The 18,783-nt window shown below is 37.0% G+C and overlaps 3 protein-coding genes across 4 annotated transcripts in view; 2 read left to right on the top strand and 1 right to left on the bottom strand.

Moving 5' to 3' along the window:
- The window catches only part of arhgef12b (Rho guanine nucleotide exchange factor (GEF) 12b), a 47,273-nt gene extending 46,907 nt beyond the window's left edge, over window positions 1-366 (top strand). The window contains exon 38 of the transcript XR_535441.2: window positions 76-366. The gene's annotated coding sequence lies outside the window, so the exon portion shown is untranslated. The remainder of the gene's footprint in view (window positions 1-75) is intronic.
- Window positions 169-4,071, bottom strand: tlcd5b (TLC domain containing 5b). Its single transcript, XM_008428523.1, has 3 exons — window positions 3,917-4,071; window positions 2,187-2,398; window positions 169-1,788 (listed from the first exon to the last, which is right to left on the bottom strand). Exons 2-3 carry the CDS (start codon window positions 2,374-2,376, stop codon window positions 1,241-1,243), a joined length of 738 nt encoding a protein of 245 aa, XP_008426745.1. The 5' UTR covers window positions 2,377-2,398; window positions 3,917-4,071; the 3' UTR covers window positions 169-1,240.
- Window positions 4,072-5,940: 1,869 nt separating this feature from the next.
- On the top strand, window positions 5,941-18,643 carry rcc1l (RCC1 like). Of its 2 annotated transcripts, XM_008428518.2 has the most exons (13): window positions 5,941-6,107; window positions 6,951-7,227; window positions 7,504-7,633; window positions 8,720-8,848; window positions 9,794-9,860; window positions 10,143-10,194; window positions 10,980-11,064; window positions 11,682-11,863; window positions 13,547-13,609; window positions 14,989-15,076; window positions 15,200-15,373; window positions 16,371-16,456; window positions 17,998-18,643. In XM_008428518.2, the coding sequence occupies exons 2-13, from the start codon at window positions 6,952-6,954 to the stop codon at window positions 18,073-18,075; spliced, it is 1,410 nt and encodes a 469-aa protein (XP_008426740.1). In that variant the 5' UTR covers window positions 5,941-6,107; window position 6,951; the 3' UTR covers window positions 18,076-18,643. The 2 variants fall into 2 exon arrangements, with proteins under 2 accessions (XP_008426740.1, XP_008426741.1); XM_008428519.2 differs by lacking the exon at window positions 13,547-13,609 and having other exon boundaries at window positions 5,942-6,107.
- Window positions 18,644-18,783: the final 140 nt, after the last annotated feature.

Here is an 18,783-nt window from a genome sequence, read left to right as displayed (position 1 = left end):
GTGGATTTAATTAAACTCCATTATTTTTGCTACCGGCTCCCTCTAATGTGTTTGGTTGATTACTTCTTTTTAAAGGTTGGACTCACTGGCCGTAAGACTGCGCCGATCACACTGTGGCTTTCACTTCTTGGACGATAAAGCAAAGACGGACTGAGGAGAGACGTGTTGTAATGTAAAGATGTGTATTGTAAAATGCTTAAAGTGTATCAGCTCTGTGGTTTTATCCACTGTTCCTTGTTTTGCACCATGATGTCATGTAATGTATCAACACAAACTACTTAAAGAAGATTTATTATCGTACTGTTTTAAGCTGTTCCACAAGTGTTGCTTTTTATTGTTTTTAATATAACAGTAGTTTCTCCTCTGCTCTGGCTCGGACATGAGTTTTTCAACATTTTCTGAGCATGGTCTTAATGGTCAGATTCAAAACTTACCTGCTGCACTTTGAATTACAAAAAAAAGTACAAATACCATTTGTTTAGTACAAGGGTATGAAAAGGTTTGTTTAAATGTCCAAAATCCATCCATCCATTTTCTATACACCCTTGTCCCTTTTTGGGTTTTGGTTTCACCCTTTGGTCACTTTAATCTTCTGAAATCTGCCATGTAGCAAAAAAAAAAATCAACCTGCTGGCAAATATTTTAAATCTCAGGATGAGTTTGATTCCACAAGATGGACATAAACAATTTTGGCAAATAGAAGCTTATAGTAATGAAAGTATGACACTATTTATCATCTTTATGTCAAACAAAGCTGTAAATAGCACCTTTAGCACCATAATAGCAATCATACAGAAGACTTAAAGTGAGGTTCTGTTATCAGCAATAGTTAGCATGCTAGCTATTCAGCTTGAAGCTAAATATTTATCTTCAAATTAAATATTTAGTTGGCAAACTAAATATTCACATTACAAGCCAACTAATACTTAGTTTGTAATGTAAATATTTAGCTAACTCAAAGACCGGGTGTCGTAACTCCTCTAAAGGTCGAACCTCTTAATGCGCATGCGTACTCATTGCATATGTTATTCTGACAACGTATGCTCATCAGACAGAACATGGACCCTAAATGGTTAGTTGGTTTGCAAAATAAACGTGCTTATCTAGGTTTTTCAGAATTTTTTTCCACAGACTTTAAAAAAGTTGCAGTCCACTGTACCGCAGGCAAAAAAAAAATAATAATAATAATAATTAATGGAGCGTCTGTTAAAAACATGTGAAAGCGGTTGAGTTGGTCTTTTCAATCACTCTTGTCTGCGTGCCCAATTGGTTTTTCATCACTCGTGCCTTTGAGCTGGTGGTTTTCCATCCACTTCCTGTATTTGGCCCTGGTCTTCTTGTAGCCGAACCTGGCGATGTCCACCATGAACAGCCAGGCTAGCAAATACATGACCACGCCGCCGAGCTTCATTATCAGCAAAGTCCTGGGCGAAGTGAGCTCGCAGTAAAACATGACGGTTCCCACGCCGACGCGCACTGTGGCGAACAGCAGGATGAAGAGCAGGTCCACGGCGTCGCCCAGCAGGCTGTCGTAGAGTCCGAGCTGGCGGAGGAACCAGCGGCTCTGCAGCAGCGGGTTGGTGATCTCGCTACCGAAGATCACCCCGCAGGTCTCACAGCCCGACACCCCCATCAGCAGCGCCAGGAGGATGCCCACGATGCTCGCGGCGTGATGCGCCAGCATGACTGGGCCCTCGCTCCGGTAGCACACGCACCAACCCAGGTCAAAGAAGAAGTAGCCCAGGCAAACTGCCAGGGCAAATATCTGGAGGTCAGTGTTTTCTGTACCTGCAGAGAAGATATATATATATATAAAAAGTCTTAATGTTACTATTTAACCAATAACTTCTGTCTCCAAATCATTTATTGAGAGCTACAGGTTTAGTGTGGGACTTTTAACCCATATTATTTGCAAAGCTACACCCACCAAACCGGTTTTTGTGTCCATTCTCAACATGTCTACAGATTCAACTGCAGCAGAATGGTTTCTGGTCTTTTTTGAACTTCTGGGAATAAGACTTGCAAAATTATCTCAATAATTCATAATAAAAACCACTTAATATTTGGTTTAAACAAAGAGAACCATCGTAATTTGGCTTTGGATTTGTTGTTCTGAGTAACAATCCGCCATGTTTGCCTTCAAACTGAATCATCACATCACAGTTTCTGTGTTTTGCGCTGCTGACCTGCATGTGTGAAGGGCCAGGGACCGTCAACAAACACAACGTATGCTGTCAGCAGCACTATGATGACCCCATGGGTCAAGGTGACCAAGCGGCAGTTCCACTCGGGCCCTCGCTGAGAGAAGGTGGAGCAGAACAACAGGTAGAGGCACAGCCAGCCAATCAGGCTGCAGATCACCTCCAATGCAGGCATGGCAGTCTGGATGGACGTAAGACTGGACATGGACAAAGATATATTAGTGTTGGCATGTTTTGATGTCATATAGTAGATGAAAAGATTATACATTTTACCTAGAATATACACTACAATATAGCTTTTTTTTTTGTGTGGAAATTTTAAAAATATATTTAGGCTTTCAAAACGCTCTAATCTAATTGGTTAGTTGTGACCTCATCAGATTACCAGGCCTTGTACACACCCACCTGAATAAAAAACATTTTCTTTCTTCACATAATTTTAAAAGTTAATATAATACACATAGAATCGGTTTTGGAATGGTTTTCATCCACACTAACCCCCACAAATGTACAATGACGTATTAAGGCCGCTGTAGATTGAAAAAAAAATCTACAGAATAAATTCCTGCCAAAACTCTGAAATGTTCTAAAAGAAATCAAGTGATTTTCTGAGTTTCAAAAGTCAAAGCTTTCAACTTTTGAAAGTTCAAAAGTTTAAAACTTTTGACTCAGAAATGTATTTGTGTTTTCTGAGATTGTTCTCAAAATCTGAATTATTTCTAGCAAATTTTCAACTTTTCAAACTCAGATTTTACATTTTTTTCTAGAAAATTTTAGATCAATTTTCAGATGCACTGCAGCTGTGGAAGATTCATACTCATTTTCAATAATAGGCATAAACTTAGAACTTAGGCCTGGTGTTTTGTGCCTTTGGTAAGGCACAGACCCGCTAGTGGATCGGAGAGTTTCTTACATCAGAGCTTATTCAGCAAATGTTTTTCTGTCTCCTCTTTACCACATCAGCTTTTTTTCAGAAAAGCCAAAAACCACTTCAGGTGAAAACTTTTTTGCAAAATTAAGGAAGTTATTTCAAATGTTGCTGACAACATTTCCATCAACATTTTCTGATGAAATTCTTTAAAACAAATGTTTATGGCAACACAGTAACAGCATTATGTGAGGGGCTGGGACAGTCCTGAAGGAACACAGAGCTACAGTGAAATTTTAAAGCATAATCATGTGTTAAGATGGTCTAGTCAAAGTCTAGACCTAAATCCAAGACTTAAACTTTGATGTTAACAGACATTCTGACCGAACCCGAGCTACTTTAGTCACAGCTTTCACTCTGTAGACGAACAAAACTGGCAGAGACAAACCCAGAATACTTTTAGTAAAATGTAGAATCAAAGGAGTTGATTACTTTTTTATGCAATATGCTTGAGACTTTTTAAACAGAGCATCATTTTGCTTCCATTTCACAACCATTCACTACTTTATTAGTCTGTCTTATAAAATCCTACCATATGAATAATAAATACATCTCCAAGACGCTTTTTAAAATAATGTAGTTTTTTTGTCATAACTTTTCTGCTTCGCATAAAAATAAAAAAAATATTTTAAAGTATTAAAATTAATTACAGTGCAAAGTCAAATAAAATGACTTCTATTACTGAAGGCTGCAGATATATGAGAAATACTTAATACTAGTTTTATGCAGAATTTTTGGGCATATCTTTGAACCCAAAGTGTTTATTTTAAAAGAGTTTCCGACTCACCTTAACTCCCCGTTCCATCAGTTCTCAGATTCATGTTTCACTGAGTTTTCCTCAACCTGCATCGTCCTTCCTGCTCCATGAAGGCATAATAATAAAGACTCCAGCAGCAGTTTTCAACCAGACACACACTCAGTCTGCTAAGTTGGCAGAAATGCCTTGTGCAGGCCACCGTAGACAGTCGGTGAATCCTGAATCCCTCCCTCTGGATCTCACAGTTTATCCTCTTAAAGGATTAGAGTCGCTACTTCTCGGCAGATACCTGCTTTTAGACGGGATGGCCGATATGAGGGGGCTCATTCAGCAAACCAATGAAACCTCGATATAGCAGCTGGTTAGATTAATTACTTGTTTCAGACATCAGCATAATTATTCAGCTGCAACAAGATCATCAATAGAAGATGGTGAGGGGAGCTGTTAAAATGCTGAATTGCTCATAGGGTTAAAACAATCAGATTGATCATGATCAATCGATTATTCAAGTAATCGTCAACAAATTTAATAATCAATTAATTGTTAACTGGCTCAAAACAATGCCATTTTCTGAAAGGACAACACACTCAGAGCAGTAATTAAACCAAAACTCTATGAAAATATATACATTATGCATTTAAAATAAAAAATAAAAACCCTTTGTCTGTACATATGTAGTGCCCCAAACTCCTCAAGTGGCAGTTTTAGCTTCATCCTGTTAAAATTCTGTAAAGAAAAAGAATCCATTTAAGCACATTTTCCTATTTGTTGGTTAATTCAAAATGTAATAAGCAAAACTAAAGTTTGTTGCACCAGATTTGTGATGCATAGAAGTTGAATGCTGCTTCTCCACATTTAGTTCTGGGGATGCAGCTCATTTTAGGCAGTAAAATGTTAATTTTCTTATGTAAAACGGAATTTAATTATTTGTTTATTTTATGTATTTTTAATATTGTTTAAAAGAAATGGTTAAATGAAAAATTGGCAAAGAGTTCCACAATTTTTTTTATCTGATTACTTGTCAAAATAAGTGTTAAAATAACCGCTAGCTGCATTTCTAAATGATTTCTAGGACTTTTATCTCTCCAATAATCTAATGTCATCAGCTTAAATTTTTGTTTCTGAATGGGAATCATAAAGCTTTGTAGTGTTAAGTCCAGAATGGTGATGTTTGTAAAATATAAACAGACACCACGTGTAACATTCAGACGCATTGCAGCTCTAGACGCTACGCTCACACCCTCTGATGAACTTTCAGAAGCACCTCACCCCCTGTGTGTGACGTATTTCTGTGCACAGACAGGAACAGAAGCAGCTTCAGAGCTGACTCAGGTGAGGCGTTTCCACATGACTCACCTGGCAGGTTGTTCAGCCGCTGTTGATGTGGGGCCGATGAGCCGTGAGGTTAAGGTCAGGCTCTCACCTGACCGACTGTCCTGCAGCATTAACTCGTTTCCAGATCAGCTCTAATCCCGCACGACAGCGGATTGTCGCTTGATTGTGCACAGTTCAAACAAACACATCTGTGCTCATAGTTGTGCTCACTGAACTGCTTTTTGTCCATAGTGCACATTAATAAAATGAAGAAGTCTTAATCTGTGCAGCAAAATGATTTAATGGGAAAACATGTAATATACTCAGATGGCGGGTTGAGAGGTGGACATGGAATTAATATTATCAGGAAATTTTGAAAATATAAAAATCCTGAAGAGGTAAACAGTAATTAGTTTTCAGTTTGGTTTTCATTCATTCTTTTTGCATTTGTGCCCTCTGTGGCCATTTGTATCATTATATTTAAACTTTTCATACTGTATTGGTTTGTTTCTAGTGCAACACTTTTCACTTACTTTGTTTTAATTTATGCCATGAATAGTTTTTTTTGTTTTAACTTTTTTCATCTTTCATCTTTTTATAATTCTCCCCTCTCTTTTCTTAGCTCTGTCTAATCATATTCTTTAATAATTGATTACCTGATTTAGTCTTTTTCTTGTTTTTATAGAGTAAGTCTACCCTCCGTTCCAGCAGGTGGCGTTGTGCTTCCTAAATGGAATTACATTTTACTGTAAGGAGAATTGTACCGGAAGTTTATACTATTCTGTCTCATTTAGCTAAAAGTAAACTATAATGACAGTAAAACGTTTTATATATCTTCGTCTTATCTACTCCATGTTCTTTAGATTTGACAATTAATTGCTTTTCGGGAAGGAACGTGAAGGTGAAGGTGAGTCCAGACGCTACTCTGATAAAACGTGGAGCAGTTTGTGGAATTTCGTAACTTTTTCTACAAATTTAAGATTAATTTAAATGCTTCAAAGAACACAATTTCATTAGAAAAACTTGAACTGGTAAATATGCATTAAGAGTAACTTTATTATAATTCGGCGTTGACAGATTGTTTAAACACCCCTTCATATTTCAGTGGTGGGATCAATTTGATAATTTTTACTTGGTTGTCTGGAACGTTTGAAAAACGTTTAATCCACTTTTGCGGATTAAACGTATATATATATATATATATATATATATATATATATATATATGTGTGTGTGTGTGTATTTCAGAGCTGTTGGCAATGAATTCATAGAATTTATTTTTATATTAAGATATTTGAAAAGAAAAAGAATCAGGGTATGACTGAAAAAAAAAAACAGACGGCAAAGGAAAGATGCATTAAATAAAATTAGAAAAATAAATAATAAAGGAAACTAATTTGTAAAACAGTAAGATTAGAAGTAAAATGAAAAATATAAATCACATTTTATTTATATTTATATTTTCAAATCACATTTTAAAATTTTTGGATGCAACATCTGGTATATTAATTACTTAGACAATTTATTTATTTCTGTATTGCCCATTTTGACAGGATCAATGGTTTATTGATATACTAACTTTTAAAAAAAAAATATAAGCCATAAAATCACACCATGTGCTGATTTTATTTAGCCATTTTAAATTTAAAATACTTAGAAACGTTTCTATATGTTTATTACATCAGAATGTTGATTTGAATTATTTTTAAACATCTTTAATGATATTTGTGTCCCTCTAATTGTTTCTTCAGGATGGCTCTCCCATGTCTCTGCCCTCGCCATATGCAGTTGGCCCTGCGTGTGTGTGGCTATGCGACACTCAGCGGGGCGTCCAGACCGCAGGAGAAGAGCGGCGAGCCGGTTTTCCAGTACGTCGGCGAGCACAGAAAGCCGACGCATAAAGTGTTTGTTTGGGGCTTCAGCTTCACTGGGGCTCTGGGGATCCCCAGCTTCGTGGTGCCGGACAGCGGCAGCAAAAAACCTCGCAGATATCAGTACACTCCGTACCGCCTGGAGACCGCAGAGCAGGTAAACATCACTAGCCGCATTTCTTTTAACCATATAGAATTGCGCAAATTGAAATGACGAAAATAAATGTGCTTAACAGAAACACACCAATCTTGAGATAACTGACCTTTTTTTCGATTGGTTCAGAATAGTTTCACACTGCTTTCCACATTTTTGTATATAAAAACATTTGAAAACCTTGTTGATCTGTCACATAAGATCCAAGTAGAAAAACATTGTAGTTTGACTTAGTTTAGATTTTTGTTATCTTAAAGGACTCTTGCTCTTGTGTTGTAGATTTCATCGGCTGCTTGTGGTTACGGCTTCACTCTCCTGGCTTCTTCAACCAAAGACGTGACCAAACTTTGGGGCATGGGCCTGAACAAGGACTCCCAGCTGGGCTTCCAGCGCACACAACACAACCGCTGTAAGAGCTGGGCTGCTGCTGCTTCCTTCTTTTGTTCTTACACCGCAAAAACAAAAAATTTTTCCAAGTATTTCATGGTTAGTTTCTTGTGCAAATATCTTATAGCATGTAAAATAAGACAAAACTAACTCACAGGTACCTCCTTAGTGAGATGTAGAAGCTTGAATAGTGATTAATTCTTGAATAGTGATGAAGTGACCAATTTCACTGGCAGATTATTCCACTTGTAACAAGACGTTTTTGTGTTTCCATTAAGCAGATTTATTTTCAGAAAGTCAAATTGTGCAAATATATGGTCAGTGGAAAAGCAGCTTCTGTCAGTTTTAAGTAGATAAGTGGTGTGAATACTCGTCTGCCCATTACACCTAAATGTTTACATAAACCTTTATTTTTACAGAAGTGAATGAAAACTTGTTTTCAGTTCCAGATTATGGTCTGTTGTAAAGTAGATGAAAAAAAAGAAAAGAAAAATACAATTTTACTCGTTTGTGTAAAAATAAATCTACATTGTTAGATTAAATGAAAAAACTAAGGTGTTTGAATACTTTCTGTTTCTTTTGTAATGGGAACATTGGAGTTCAGGCACTTAAAAAATCCTTAAGATGTCTGGGTTTAGTATTGTTACAAAGTTAAATTTATCTAAATTTCAGCAGATCAGCTGCTCTTGGAGGTACCAAGATCCAGGAGGAAGCTCAGAGGGGACAGGGCTTTCTCTGTCATAGGTCCTAAGTTATGRAATGACTTGCCTTTGCAGGTCAGAGAGGCCCCTTCACTGTCCACTTTTAAAGTTCGTCTTAAAACCCATTTATTTTACTTGGCTTTTAACTCCTGCGGGATCTAGTTTTAGAGTGTATGTTTTTGTTTTTAAACTGTAAGAGTTTTTATTTTTTTTTTTTATTATGTTGTGTTTTAATGTACAGCACTTTGTATCAGCTGTGGTTGTTTTAAAGTGCTTTATAAATAAAGTTGGTATGGTATGGTATGGTAAAACGGAAAATCTAAAAGACAGTTTCTTTGACATAGATAAACTTTTTCCAGACTGTGAGTTTCTGAAGGAATGCATTTGTTGTTGTTCCCTCCATCCAGATAAAAGTTACGACTACGTTCTGGAGCCGTCCCCGGTGGCGTTGCCTCTCTCCCAGCCTCAGCAGACCAGAGTGGTCCAGGTGTCCTGCGGCCGCGCCCACTCCCTGGTCCTCACCGACCAAGAGGGAGGTGAGAACCACAACAAATCCTGGACATCAAAGACCTCTGCTCATGTTTTCCTTTTATGAGGGAAATAAGGATGGAGAAAAAATAGAGAAAATTTAAGCCCCAAATTTTCTGAGTTTGAGTCATCAACCTCCATCTTCTGTACATCGAATGAGATCCCACAGTTTTGCTCAAAAAGTGACATTTTTTGGCAAGATATAGTAGCTTGTTTTTCATCAGTAATTCCTTAATATTGATAAAGGGCACTTGTTTCACTGACAGATTATTTCACGTATAACAGCCCATTTTCCCATGTTGTTTACTGCCAGTGCAACTAATAATTCCAATGTTAAGGAAAACAAGCTCCTGTATGTTGCTAAAAAGTTACTTTTAATTTAGTTTTGTCTTATTTCAAGAGTTCTATGATATTTGTATTAGAAACTAGACACAAGTACTTGGTAAGATTTAGTATTTTTTTGCAGTGTAAGCATTTACCATTCACCTAATTTTTAGATTGGTGCACTGATGATTTTTTTTTTCATGCAAACAGTGTAAAAAATTAGCTTCATGCCCTGGAACATTTAGTTTATAGTGACTTTAGCCACTCTCCAGGAAGTTTGAATACAAACCGGTAATTGGTTTGTCGTAACGTGTCCGGGTTCTTTTTTTTTTTTTGTAAAAAGAATCATGGCCAACCCAAACCAAGGTTCTGCTGAAGATTATTAGATACTGAAGATTTTATTTTTCAAGCCAAGGGTAAATCTGATTCCACATTTTCCATTTATTTCATTTAAGAGATAACTTATGTTAATCTAATCTATCAGCTCAGCTCCTCCAACAGAAACTTGCAGCTATACTTTAACCTGAAGCTGCTGCAGAAGCAAATAAACATGAATTTGGCTTTTTTTCTTCTTCTTCTTCATGGATCCATGTCGCATCGTGGCTGCCTCCATCTTTCTGCCTCTCCAGTGTTCAGCATGGGGAACAACGTGTACGGCCAGTGTGGGAGGAAGATCATTGATGAAGAAGTCTACAGGTCTGTGCTCACACCTTCACCATGAAGTATGACTTGTTTACATTGATTATTTCCTAATCCTCATGTTTTCTGTCATCAGCCTCAACATTTCGTCCATGATGCCTTTTACTAGGTTATTTGATGTTGTGTACAGCAGTGAAATTATTATATTTTGATCATCTCACATTGTTTGCTATAAAGTGTTATATTTAACATTAAAATATACCATTTTACCATAGTGTAGAGTGACTGCAGTAACTGTGCTAACCTCCTGATGGCGCTGTTTTCCTTGTGTTTCATCAGTGGCAGCCACATCATTCACAGGATCAAAGGCTTCAGCAGCAGAGTTGTCCAGGTCAGTCTTCTGCCACAAATATGCAATGTGACAAAAAGAAAGCAAAAAGTATAAATCAGAATCTGAATATTAGAATATATTGGTCAATATATTGGTTATTTATGCTGATTGTTGCCATTGGACTGGTAAAAATGCCTGGTCAGAAGTTTGGATAACTATGAAGTATCAACTAAGGCTACAACTAACAACTTATTTTAGTAATTTATTATTTAATTGATTACTGTGAGGATTAATTAGATAAAAAATTGCTATGTTCTGCCCATTTTTTGCTTAACCACTTAAGTTATTTTATACAATGTTATAAATGCATTAAAAAATGCAAGCAAACAAATAATTCACTTTCTTTTTTTAAATAAGAAAATAAGCATTTACTGTTTAGTTTTTGGCTCAACCGATTAATAATTGGTTAGAAAAATTGCTTAATTGGAGAAATGTTACAGAACATGCACCAGGTGAAGCTTAAATGTCAGGTTAGAACAGATTTACAGACAGTAGATTTTCTTTTTCATTTTAAATGCAAATATATGTGTTTTTTGTACAGTTTTGGCTCAACTACTGCTTGGAGTGTGTTGTTCTTTCAGGCAATGTTATTTTTAATCTGTATACTCAAGTTAACAAATCGATTACTAAATTAGTTGATGATTATTTCAGTAATTGATTAATGATAATTGATCTGATTGATCGTTTCAGTCCTAAGACAGTTAAAACCATTATTTAGTTTTAGTTGAATCTTACTGCTCGGGTTGAAACTGCAGCACCTCCTGATTTTGGGTTTTGTCCACCAGGTGGCGTGTGGGCAGGACCACAGCTTGTTCCTCACTGACACAGGGAAAGTGTATTCCTGTGGATGGGGAGCCGACGGTCAGACGGGTCAGTGACATTCACACATTAACCCGAGGAGAAGATGTTTAACTGTGATTCTCAGTTTCATTATGAAAGGGTCAGAGCTTTGTTGCAGAAATGGGACAGCCATGTTGCCATTTCATTTCAACTAGTCCTCTTTCATTGTCTGGTTTTTATAGCCACAGGTGACATGAATATGGAATGTTTATCCAACGCTGTGAGAAATAATGCACATTTTTTTACAACTCTTCACTAAGTAACTACAAAGACTGTCAAATGGCCAGAAACCTCTGGATGGAGGAGGCCATATGCAGAAAGTTGTGTCTCTGAAAATGTTCTGTTAAAGCAAAACGGAGGATACAGGGATTCATTTTTAAAACTTAATAAGCACAAAAGAGACTCTAATGTCTCCACTTATCATTTTGTTACCAAATTTGCTGTGATGTGTTTGTGCAATGACAATAAAGTAAGTCTAAGTGTAAAACTGGAGTAGATAATGAGGATCATTTGCACACCCGTAGATTAAAGCTGAAATCGTTATGAATAATCGTTTGGAATCGAAAACTGATTTTGAGGAAATTCATGACACCCAAAAATCTGAATCAAATCTAGTTGTGTTGATGTGGTGGCCTCATATTTCTCAGGTTTGGGCCATCCTAACATCAGCTCCTCTCCGGTGGAAGTGGGAGGCGAGCTCGCCGGCGTGGACGTGCAGCAGATCAGCACATATGGAGACTGCAGCCTGGCCGTTTCCAGGGACGGTCAGCTGTTTGGCTGGGGAAACTCTGAGTACAGACAGCTGGCCTTGGCCACTGAGTCCACCCAGGTGAGGACGGCTGGGGAGGTTTTCAGGGTCTGAACAAGACTTCTGTGTTTGTGGTGGTGAGTTATCGCTTCAGGCACAGGAAGCTTTTCTAACAACTGGTTTGACATTTAGACTTTGACCAAGAAACCAATAGAGATGCACTGATCTGATATTGATATCTGTATTGGCTCCTATATTGAAAAATGCTTCACTTGCTTTACATTATGTTTTAATTCTTAATTGCACTTGGAGTTTGTTTGTTTTTTCAAGTTTGACAAAGGCAGTCAACTTATAATTTTTGTCAGATTCTTTATTATTTATTTTACATTGACTGTTATACTTCTACTTGCACTGACTGAACAAAATAAAGTTGTGTTGTTTTTACATGTTTGACCAAGCTTGTGAAGCTATTGGAGCAGAGTTAATAAATACATTTGTAATTCAGTACATTTATGTGAGTTAAAAAACAAACAAAAACAAAAACGTTTGAAGTCAAGTCAGCACTGTTTTTCTGTGTTGATCAATAATAAACCTCCGATATCAGTATAAGAAGTGAAAACAGTGGATCGGTGCATCCCCAGACACGACACAAAACAAGATTTTGTCAGTGATTAATGGGGAGGACCGGGACATTTCCCAGTGGGCTGGTCCAACGTTTGGGCTGCAGGGTCCGGTTTCCTCTTTATTCTTTATATTTTTTGGCCTTTATGCAGTGGTTGTACTAGTAGGGGGATCATATAAGCTGCTACTGCAGTATGGAATACAGTTTTAACATAAAATAGGTTTCCTTTGATTGTCTGTGAAGCTGATTTTATGTGAAAAACGATCTGACATAACTCCTGTATCTAAGTCGCATCCGCCTGTGCTAGCAGGTCTCGTTGTTTTGGTTTCCTTTCCAAAGACACACCCTGACGTAAAACATCAGAGGTCTTGGTCAGTGGTGTTTAAAATAGAGGAACAAAGGGTAGCGCAGAGAAGGATTAAACGGAAACGGAAACAGACGCAGCTAAATGTGCAAAAATGGTAACACTTTATTTGAAGGGGGGTGAATAAGACTGACATGACACTGTCATAAACACCTGTCATAAACGTGACATAACACCTGTCATGAACATGAATAAGCCTTCATGAATATTTATGACTGTTGTCATGAAGCGTCATTCAGTAAATTATGACACTTTTAATACGAAGTTGACATTATTCAAAATGTCTCTGTTATGACAACTTGACATTAACCAAGAAATCATTACTGATATAAATTTGTTCTAAAAGTATTATTGATTGCACTTTAAAAATTAGGTAACTTTATGTTGTTAAAGGTAAAATTTAAACAGTAATGATTTCTTGGTTAATGTCAAGTTCTCATAACAAAGACATTTTGAATAATGTCAACTTCGTATTAAAAGTGTCATAATTTACCGAATGACGCTTCATGACAACAGTCATAAATATTCATGAAGGCTTATTCATGTTCATGACAGGTGTTATGTCATGTTTATGAAAGTGTCATGTCAGTCTTATTCACCCCCCTTCAAATAAAGTGTTACCGCAAAAACTTGCGGTAACGAGCTAGTAACATCAGATGAGGACGATGAAACGGGTAAGGCAAACCACTAATCAGTCCAGTCAATGAAGTCAATGTGTGGCGTTGTAGCAAAATATGTATAACGCAACGCCCCATAACTAGGAAACTTTGTCTTGTAGCAGCTCAGTCAGAAGGAAGAAACAGCATCAAGCAGAATGAGACCACAAACCCACAAAGGACAGGTAGGATTACTTATTGAGTGGATAGCCATTATTAGAATCAATATAAAGAAGAGTCTGGTGTAGAACTGCATATAAAAAGAGCCCTGAAACACCAGATAAATCAGCTCATTACAACTGATCTGAATTGACCTGAGAACTTTGTGAAAAAATGGAGAAGTAAGATCATTTTTAAAATGTGATTTAGTGTCAGAGCAGAGCCAGGAGCTGAGTAGTAAATTCTCATTTCTTTAGACAATACTGTAATAAAGTCCTAAAGACCACCAGTCCACTGCTTAGGTGTATATTTCTGTTTATAGCTGGTCATGTTTCTTTAAAACTACTCTTATGCTGCAGGAAAAAAGATAGTAGAGTCATTAGAAAGTTGTCAAACTGTGAATCACAGATTGCAGAGAGGAGTGCAATTAAAAAAAATCTAATCATAAGGATATCTGTGAAAACTAATTTACTTGATATTTGAAATTTTGTTGTTTATTTATATAGCACATTTCAGCAACAACGATTTAAGGAGCTTTACATTCCAGTGGCCAAATAAGGAGAAATAAAAAGTTGTAATTCAGACCAGAATTAATCAATGTTCTAGTTATTATTAATCGAAGGCAAATCTAAACAACTGGGTTTTTATTTTTGATTTAAAGGAACTCAATGTTTCAGCTGTTTTCCAGTTTTCTGGAATTTTGTTCCAGATTTGTGGTGCATAGAAGCTGAATGCTGCTTCTCCATGTTTGGTTCTGGTTCTGTTGATGAAGAGCAGAACCAGAACCAAAAGACCTGAGCAGTCTCAAAGGTTGCTATGACAACAGCAGATATTTAATGTATTCTGGTACTAAGCCGTTTTCTCTCGGTTTCAGAACTGAGGTGATGTGCTCTATGTTCCAGGTTTTAGTGAGAACAGCAGCAGTGTTCTGGATCAGCTGAAGCTTTTTTTTTTTTTTTGAATGCAGACCTGTGAAGACACTGTTGCAGTAATCAGTTTGACTTAAGAGAAACGCATGGATGAGTTTCTATAGAACTTTCTGAGACTTTAGTTCTTTAATCCTGGAAATGTTCTTCAGGTGATAGAAGGCCGACTGTAACTGTCTTTATATGGCGCTGAAAGTTCAGGTCAGAGTTCATTACTACTCCCAGATTTTGGACCTGATGGTTGATTTTTAGTTGTGATAACTGAAGCTGTGTGCTGACTGTACATCGTTCCTCTTTAAGTTGTTCCTCTGCATAAAGTTTTGGCACCTTCACACATCCAGTGGATGTGTGGAATGTGGAGGTGGATGGGCTGGTTGTTAGAAATAACAACCTGCCCATTAATCTTCACTGATTAATGGGCAGCAGCTCTTGCTTCTTTGAGGTCATTGCTGATGTCTTGATGTAATTTCACCATTTAGATGAACTCTCCGCGTCATCTCCCACTAAAAGGCTGTGGGAAAGTGGTTCAGGCAGCATGTGGAGGAACCCAGGTGGCCGTTCTCAATGGTGAGTCCACAAAGGGATCGTTACCGTTTTCTTTAACTAAACCCAGGAAGGAAAATGCTGAAGTACACAGACTGATTCAGGTATCTGAAGCCTTCATGTCCTGACATTTCTGAATTCTTCCAGAAAAAGGAGAGGTGTTTGTTTGGGGCTATGGTATTCTGGGAAAAGGTCCGAATCTCTCTGAGTCTTCGTACCCGGAGAGGATTCCTCCCACTCTGTTTGGACGCTCGGAGTTCAACCCCTCTGTGACCGTCATCAAGATCAGGTGTGGCCTCAGCCATTTCGCAGCAGTGACAGGTGAGACTCAGATATGGTCACATTTTTGAGAAATTCTCCTTGACGTTTGAGTTGTCAGATCATGTTTTAAGTAGCAGAAGTGGAAACATCCGCTGGTTTCTCACTGTTTTAAGATTCTGCAGCTGAGAATAAATGTTTGAAATGTTGCATTGATGCAGTAATTTATGCAAAAGGAGCCCCAACCAAGTATTGTGCGAAAAAAAATTGCATATTTTTCAGAAACCTGACATTTGTGCTTAAAAAAATCTTGTCTAATTTTATATTCTAATTTACTGACACAGATATTTGGGTTTTTTTCCATGTGAGCCAGAATCATTAAAATTATTACTATAAAAATATTTCCCTCTGTCTATGAGAGTTTGTCTTGTTGAATTAAACAAACTTTTCAGTGATAATTTCATTTATTGAGGTTCACTTACACATTCCTAATTATATAAACCCTTTTCCCTAAACCAGGGTTCTGGAGCTGCAAGAGGCTTTTAATAACTTTGTACAAAATTGATAATTAATGATTTTTCAAAATAGGTAGAATGACAAATCCAGGTTTTACCAGTTTTTCATTTCATAAAATAATTTTATTAAGTGAGACTAAAAGTACTGATAATGTATTTATAGATCCATTTTTCTGGTTCCATTTATCATTTTGGAAACTGGAAACTATGCGTCACAAATATCAGGATCCCGTTGAAGAAGACATATCAATCCTATTGCTTGCTACCTTTTTATTTTTTTTCCCCTCTATTTAGAATGTAAAACAAGAATTATAATTGTTGTACTTTAAAAATGACAGCAAATTTTCTACAGTAGATGTTTATCAAAATGTCAGCTAACATCTGCAGCTGTGGCTTGTTTTGCTGCAGGAAGGCCTAAAATGGCTCTTTGGGTTGTTCAGGTTGCCGACTCCTGCTGCGATGCCTGAGACAGACAGACCTTTAACTCTGAGACCAGACGTTACAAACTGAAGTGTGTAGCTTTGATGTCGCCGTTTGGTTTTCAGATCGAGGTGAACTTTTCGTTTGGGGGAAGAACGTCAGAGGCTGTTTGGGTATTGGGAAGAAAGACGACCAGTTCTTCCCCTGGAGGGTGAGAACACAGATCGCATTTTGTTTTGTTTTTAGGCTAAAGGTTTTAAATGTGTTGTACAAGTCGGGTGTTTGGAGTTAGCTTTGTCTTTTATAGCCGTCTCCATCTTGTCTTCATCTATAAAGTTTTCAAATCGTAGTCACGTTTGTAATAATTCATAAAGGAACTTTTGGATGCAATATTTGGTAGGCTGTTATATGTTTATTGACAGATTCACGCTCCAAACTCCTAAAAGACGCAGAACCTTTTTGTTTTTAATGTTTGACATTAAATCAGAACAAACTTATCTTGTTTTACATCAGCTATTCTGATGATGAACGTTTTTGAAGGGTCATTTTGTTTATAGAGACTTTATAATCCATGTTATTTATGGTTTCAGTTGTTTGTGCTTTTTATTGTTTTGGGTGGTTTTATTTTGAATATTTGAAATATCTTCCAGTTACAGTGGGGAGTAGACTAATAAATGTTAATAAATGAAAGCTTATTGATCTTTGACAGGGCAAACTTGCATTATTATGCCATTATCATTATATTAGTTGAAAATGGTCTCAAAATGACAATATTATCATTTACCACAATAATGTCTGGGACAATTTATTGCCATCAAAATTTGCCATGACAGGGTTATGTGTGTTAGAATGTTGTAAGAAGACAAATGCAGTTCATTTTCTTAAGTTGAATCAATAAAAGATGAAAAATAAAAAAAAACATTGGGTTTGATGAACTTTGAGATAAATACTTTTAGTGTCCAGGTCCCTCATGAAAATGAGATCTAGATCTCAACGGGGTCTACCTGGCTAAATAAAGGAAATATAAGAATATTTTCAGTGTAGTTAGGTTTGTTGTTGACTGAAAAAGTCAACAACACATTTGTTTTTCTACATGAGTTGTGTGTAACATATTTTGCCGTTAGTTGTTTTTTTTTTTCTTGGCCAGTTTCTTTCTAAATGAGACATTTATAGATGAGGCTCCTGATGTTAAAACCTTAAAGCTGACATGGAGTGCTTTCTTCTTCCCATGACTATGAACAGTGCTGTGCAAAAGTTTTAAACCACTAATGCTTTCAACACACTTTGCTCCAAGCAGCCAGACTTTCACTTTAAAATAGTCTTAATCAGTATTTTTGAGGCTCTCAGTGCCGTTCTTGTACCTGACTGTGACAGAATACTGAGCCGTTTGGACTTAAAAATGATAAAAGCAAACAGCCGGCAGCAGATTTTTCACAGTTTCTGTTCTGCTGATATATTTTCTGTATGTTGTTGTAAAACTCCAGAACCCAACAATTTATTTAACGTTTCACATCTGAAAAAGATTGTCTCGCTGTTTTTAACCTCTGCACCTGCTTGTTCCCCCGGAGAGCTTTTCAATTCACCTCCGCAGACGTACATTAGCATTTAAACAGGATTTGAGGGCGTGGAAGTCTCCGTGGAAACCCTGCGGGGTTTGGGGCGCACCAGGAATCAAAATAAACTGATGTGTGAACAGAAAGATGGAAACGGTTTGTGCTGCTGATGTTCTGATCTGTGCGTCTCTCTGTAAAGGTGACCGTTCCAGGTCAGGTGGTGGATGTAGCGTGCGGTGTGGACCACATGGTGGCGCTGGTGAAGTCTCTCCTGTGAGCTGGGATCCATCAGGTGACGACTGAAGGTGGAACCAGAACCAGCTCTTTGCTTCCAGACTGAATCTGGACTCATTAAATGGACTTTTTTCCCCGAGTTTTTCCAGTCGGTCGTTTTGCGTCACATAGAGATTATTTGCGACACAAAAGAAGAGAAACGGCAAAGAGCTTGGAAAATGAAGCAGTTCTGAGGAATCGGGTTCTGGTTGTTTTTGGTACTTCTGGACTTTGTGTTTGAGCTGCAATAATAATGATCAGATGGATTATTATGCAGCAGAAAATGGACTCTGGTTGTAATAATGTAATCTGAAACTTACCATTTTTGCTAAAAGAAAATATTTGCAGATAAATAAAAGATGTATATAATAAGCACATTCTGATGTTAATTCAGTTTGTTCTATTTTATGCATCCATATAATTTTTTTGCAAGATCTTCTTCCATTAAGCTTGTCAGTTTCTGAGATTGACTGGATGAATAAAACCTGATAATTCACTGAATCAGTTTATACCAGCGCTGGGCGTTTTGGCTTAAAAAAATAAATGAAAAATAAAATCTTATTTTCATACCAGATCTGATTTTAATAATTTTTCTTTTCTTTACAAAAAGAATATTACAAGTGACAGAAAATATTTTCAAAAAATTCCTTGTGTTTTACTCATCCCTTCTGTGAGTTGTACAGAGAGTTAGGGCTATAAGAAATTTGATTTA

Source organism: Poecilia reticulata, linkage group LG14 (genome assembly GCF_000633615.1).
Source record: "Poecilia reticulata strain Guanapo linkage group LG14, Guppy_female_1.0+MT, whole genome shotgun sequence".
In the NCBI taxonomy this organism is placed as follows: domain Eukaryota; kingdom Metazoa; phylum Chordata; class Actinopteri; order Cyprinodontiformes; family Poeciliidae; genus Poecilia; species Poecilia reticulata.
Note: the sequence above shows the minus strand (reverse complement) of the source record. Positions and strands in the feature narration are given on the sequence as shown.

What these genes read in the sequence shown, in the direction of transcription:
- tlcd5b (XM_008428523.1), bottom strand. Translation starts at nt 2,376, where the DNA reads ATGCCTGCATTGGAGGTGATCTGCAGCCTGATTGGCTGGCTGTGCCTC. An exon ending in CTGGCCCTTCACACATGCAG is followed by an intron (nt 1,789 to 2,186) that starts GTCAGCAGCGCA and finishes TCTTCTCTGCAG; the next exon opens with GTACAGAAAACACTGACCTC.
- rcc1l (XM_008428518.2), top strand. Translation starts at nt 6,952, where the DNA reads ATGGCTCTCCCATGTCTCTGCCCTCGCCATATGCAGTTGGCCCTGCGT. An exon ending in GCCTGGAGACCGCAGAGCAG is followed by an intron (nt 7,228 to 7,503) that starts GTAAACATCACT and finishes CTTGTGTTGTAG; the next exon opens with ATTTCATCGGCTGCTTGTGG. An exon ending in CACAAACCCACAAAGGACAG is followed by an intron (nt 13,610 to 14,988) that starts GTAGGATTACTT and finishes TTCACCATTTAG; the next exon opens with ATGAACTCTCCGCGTCATCT.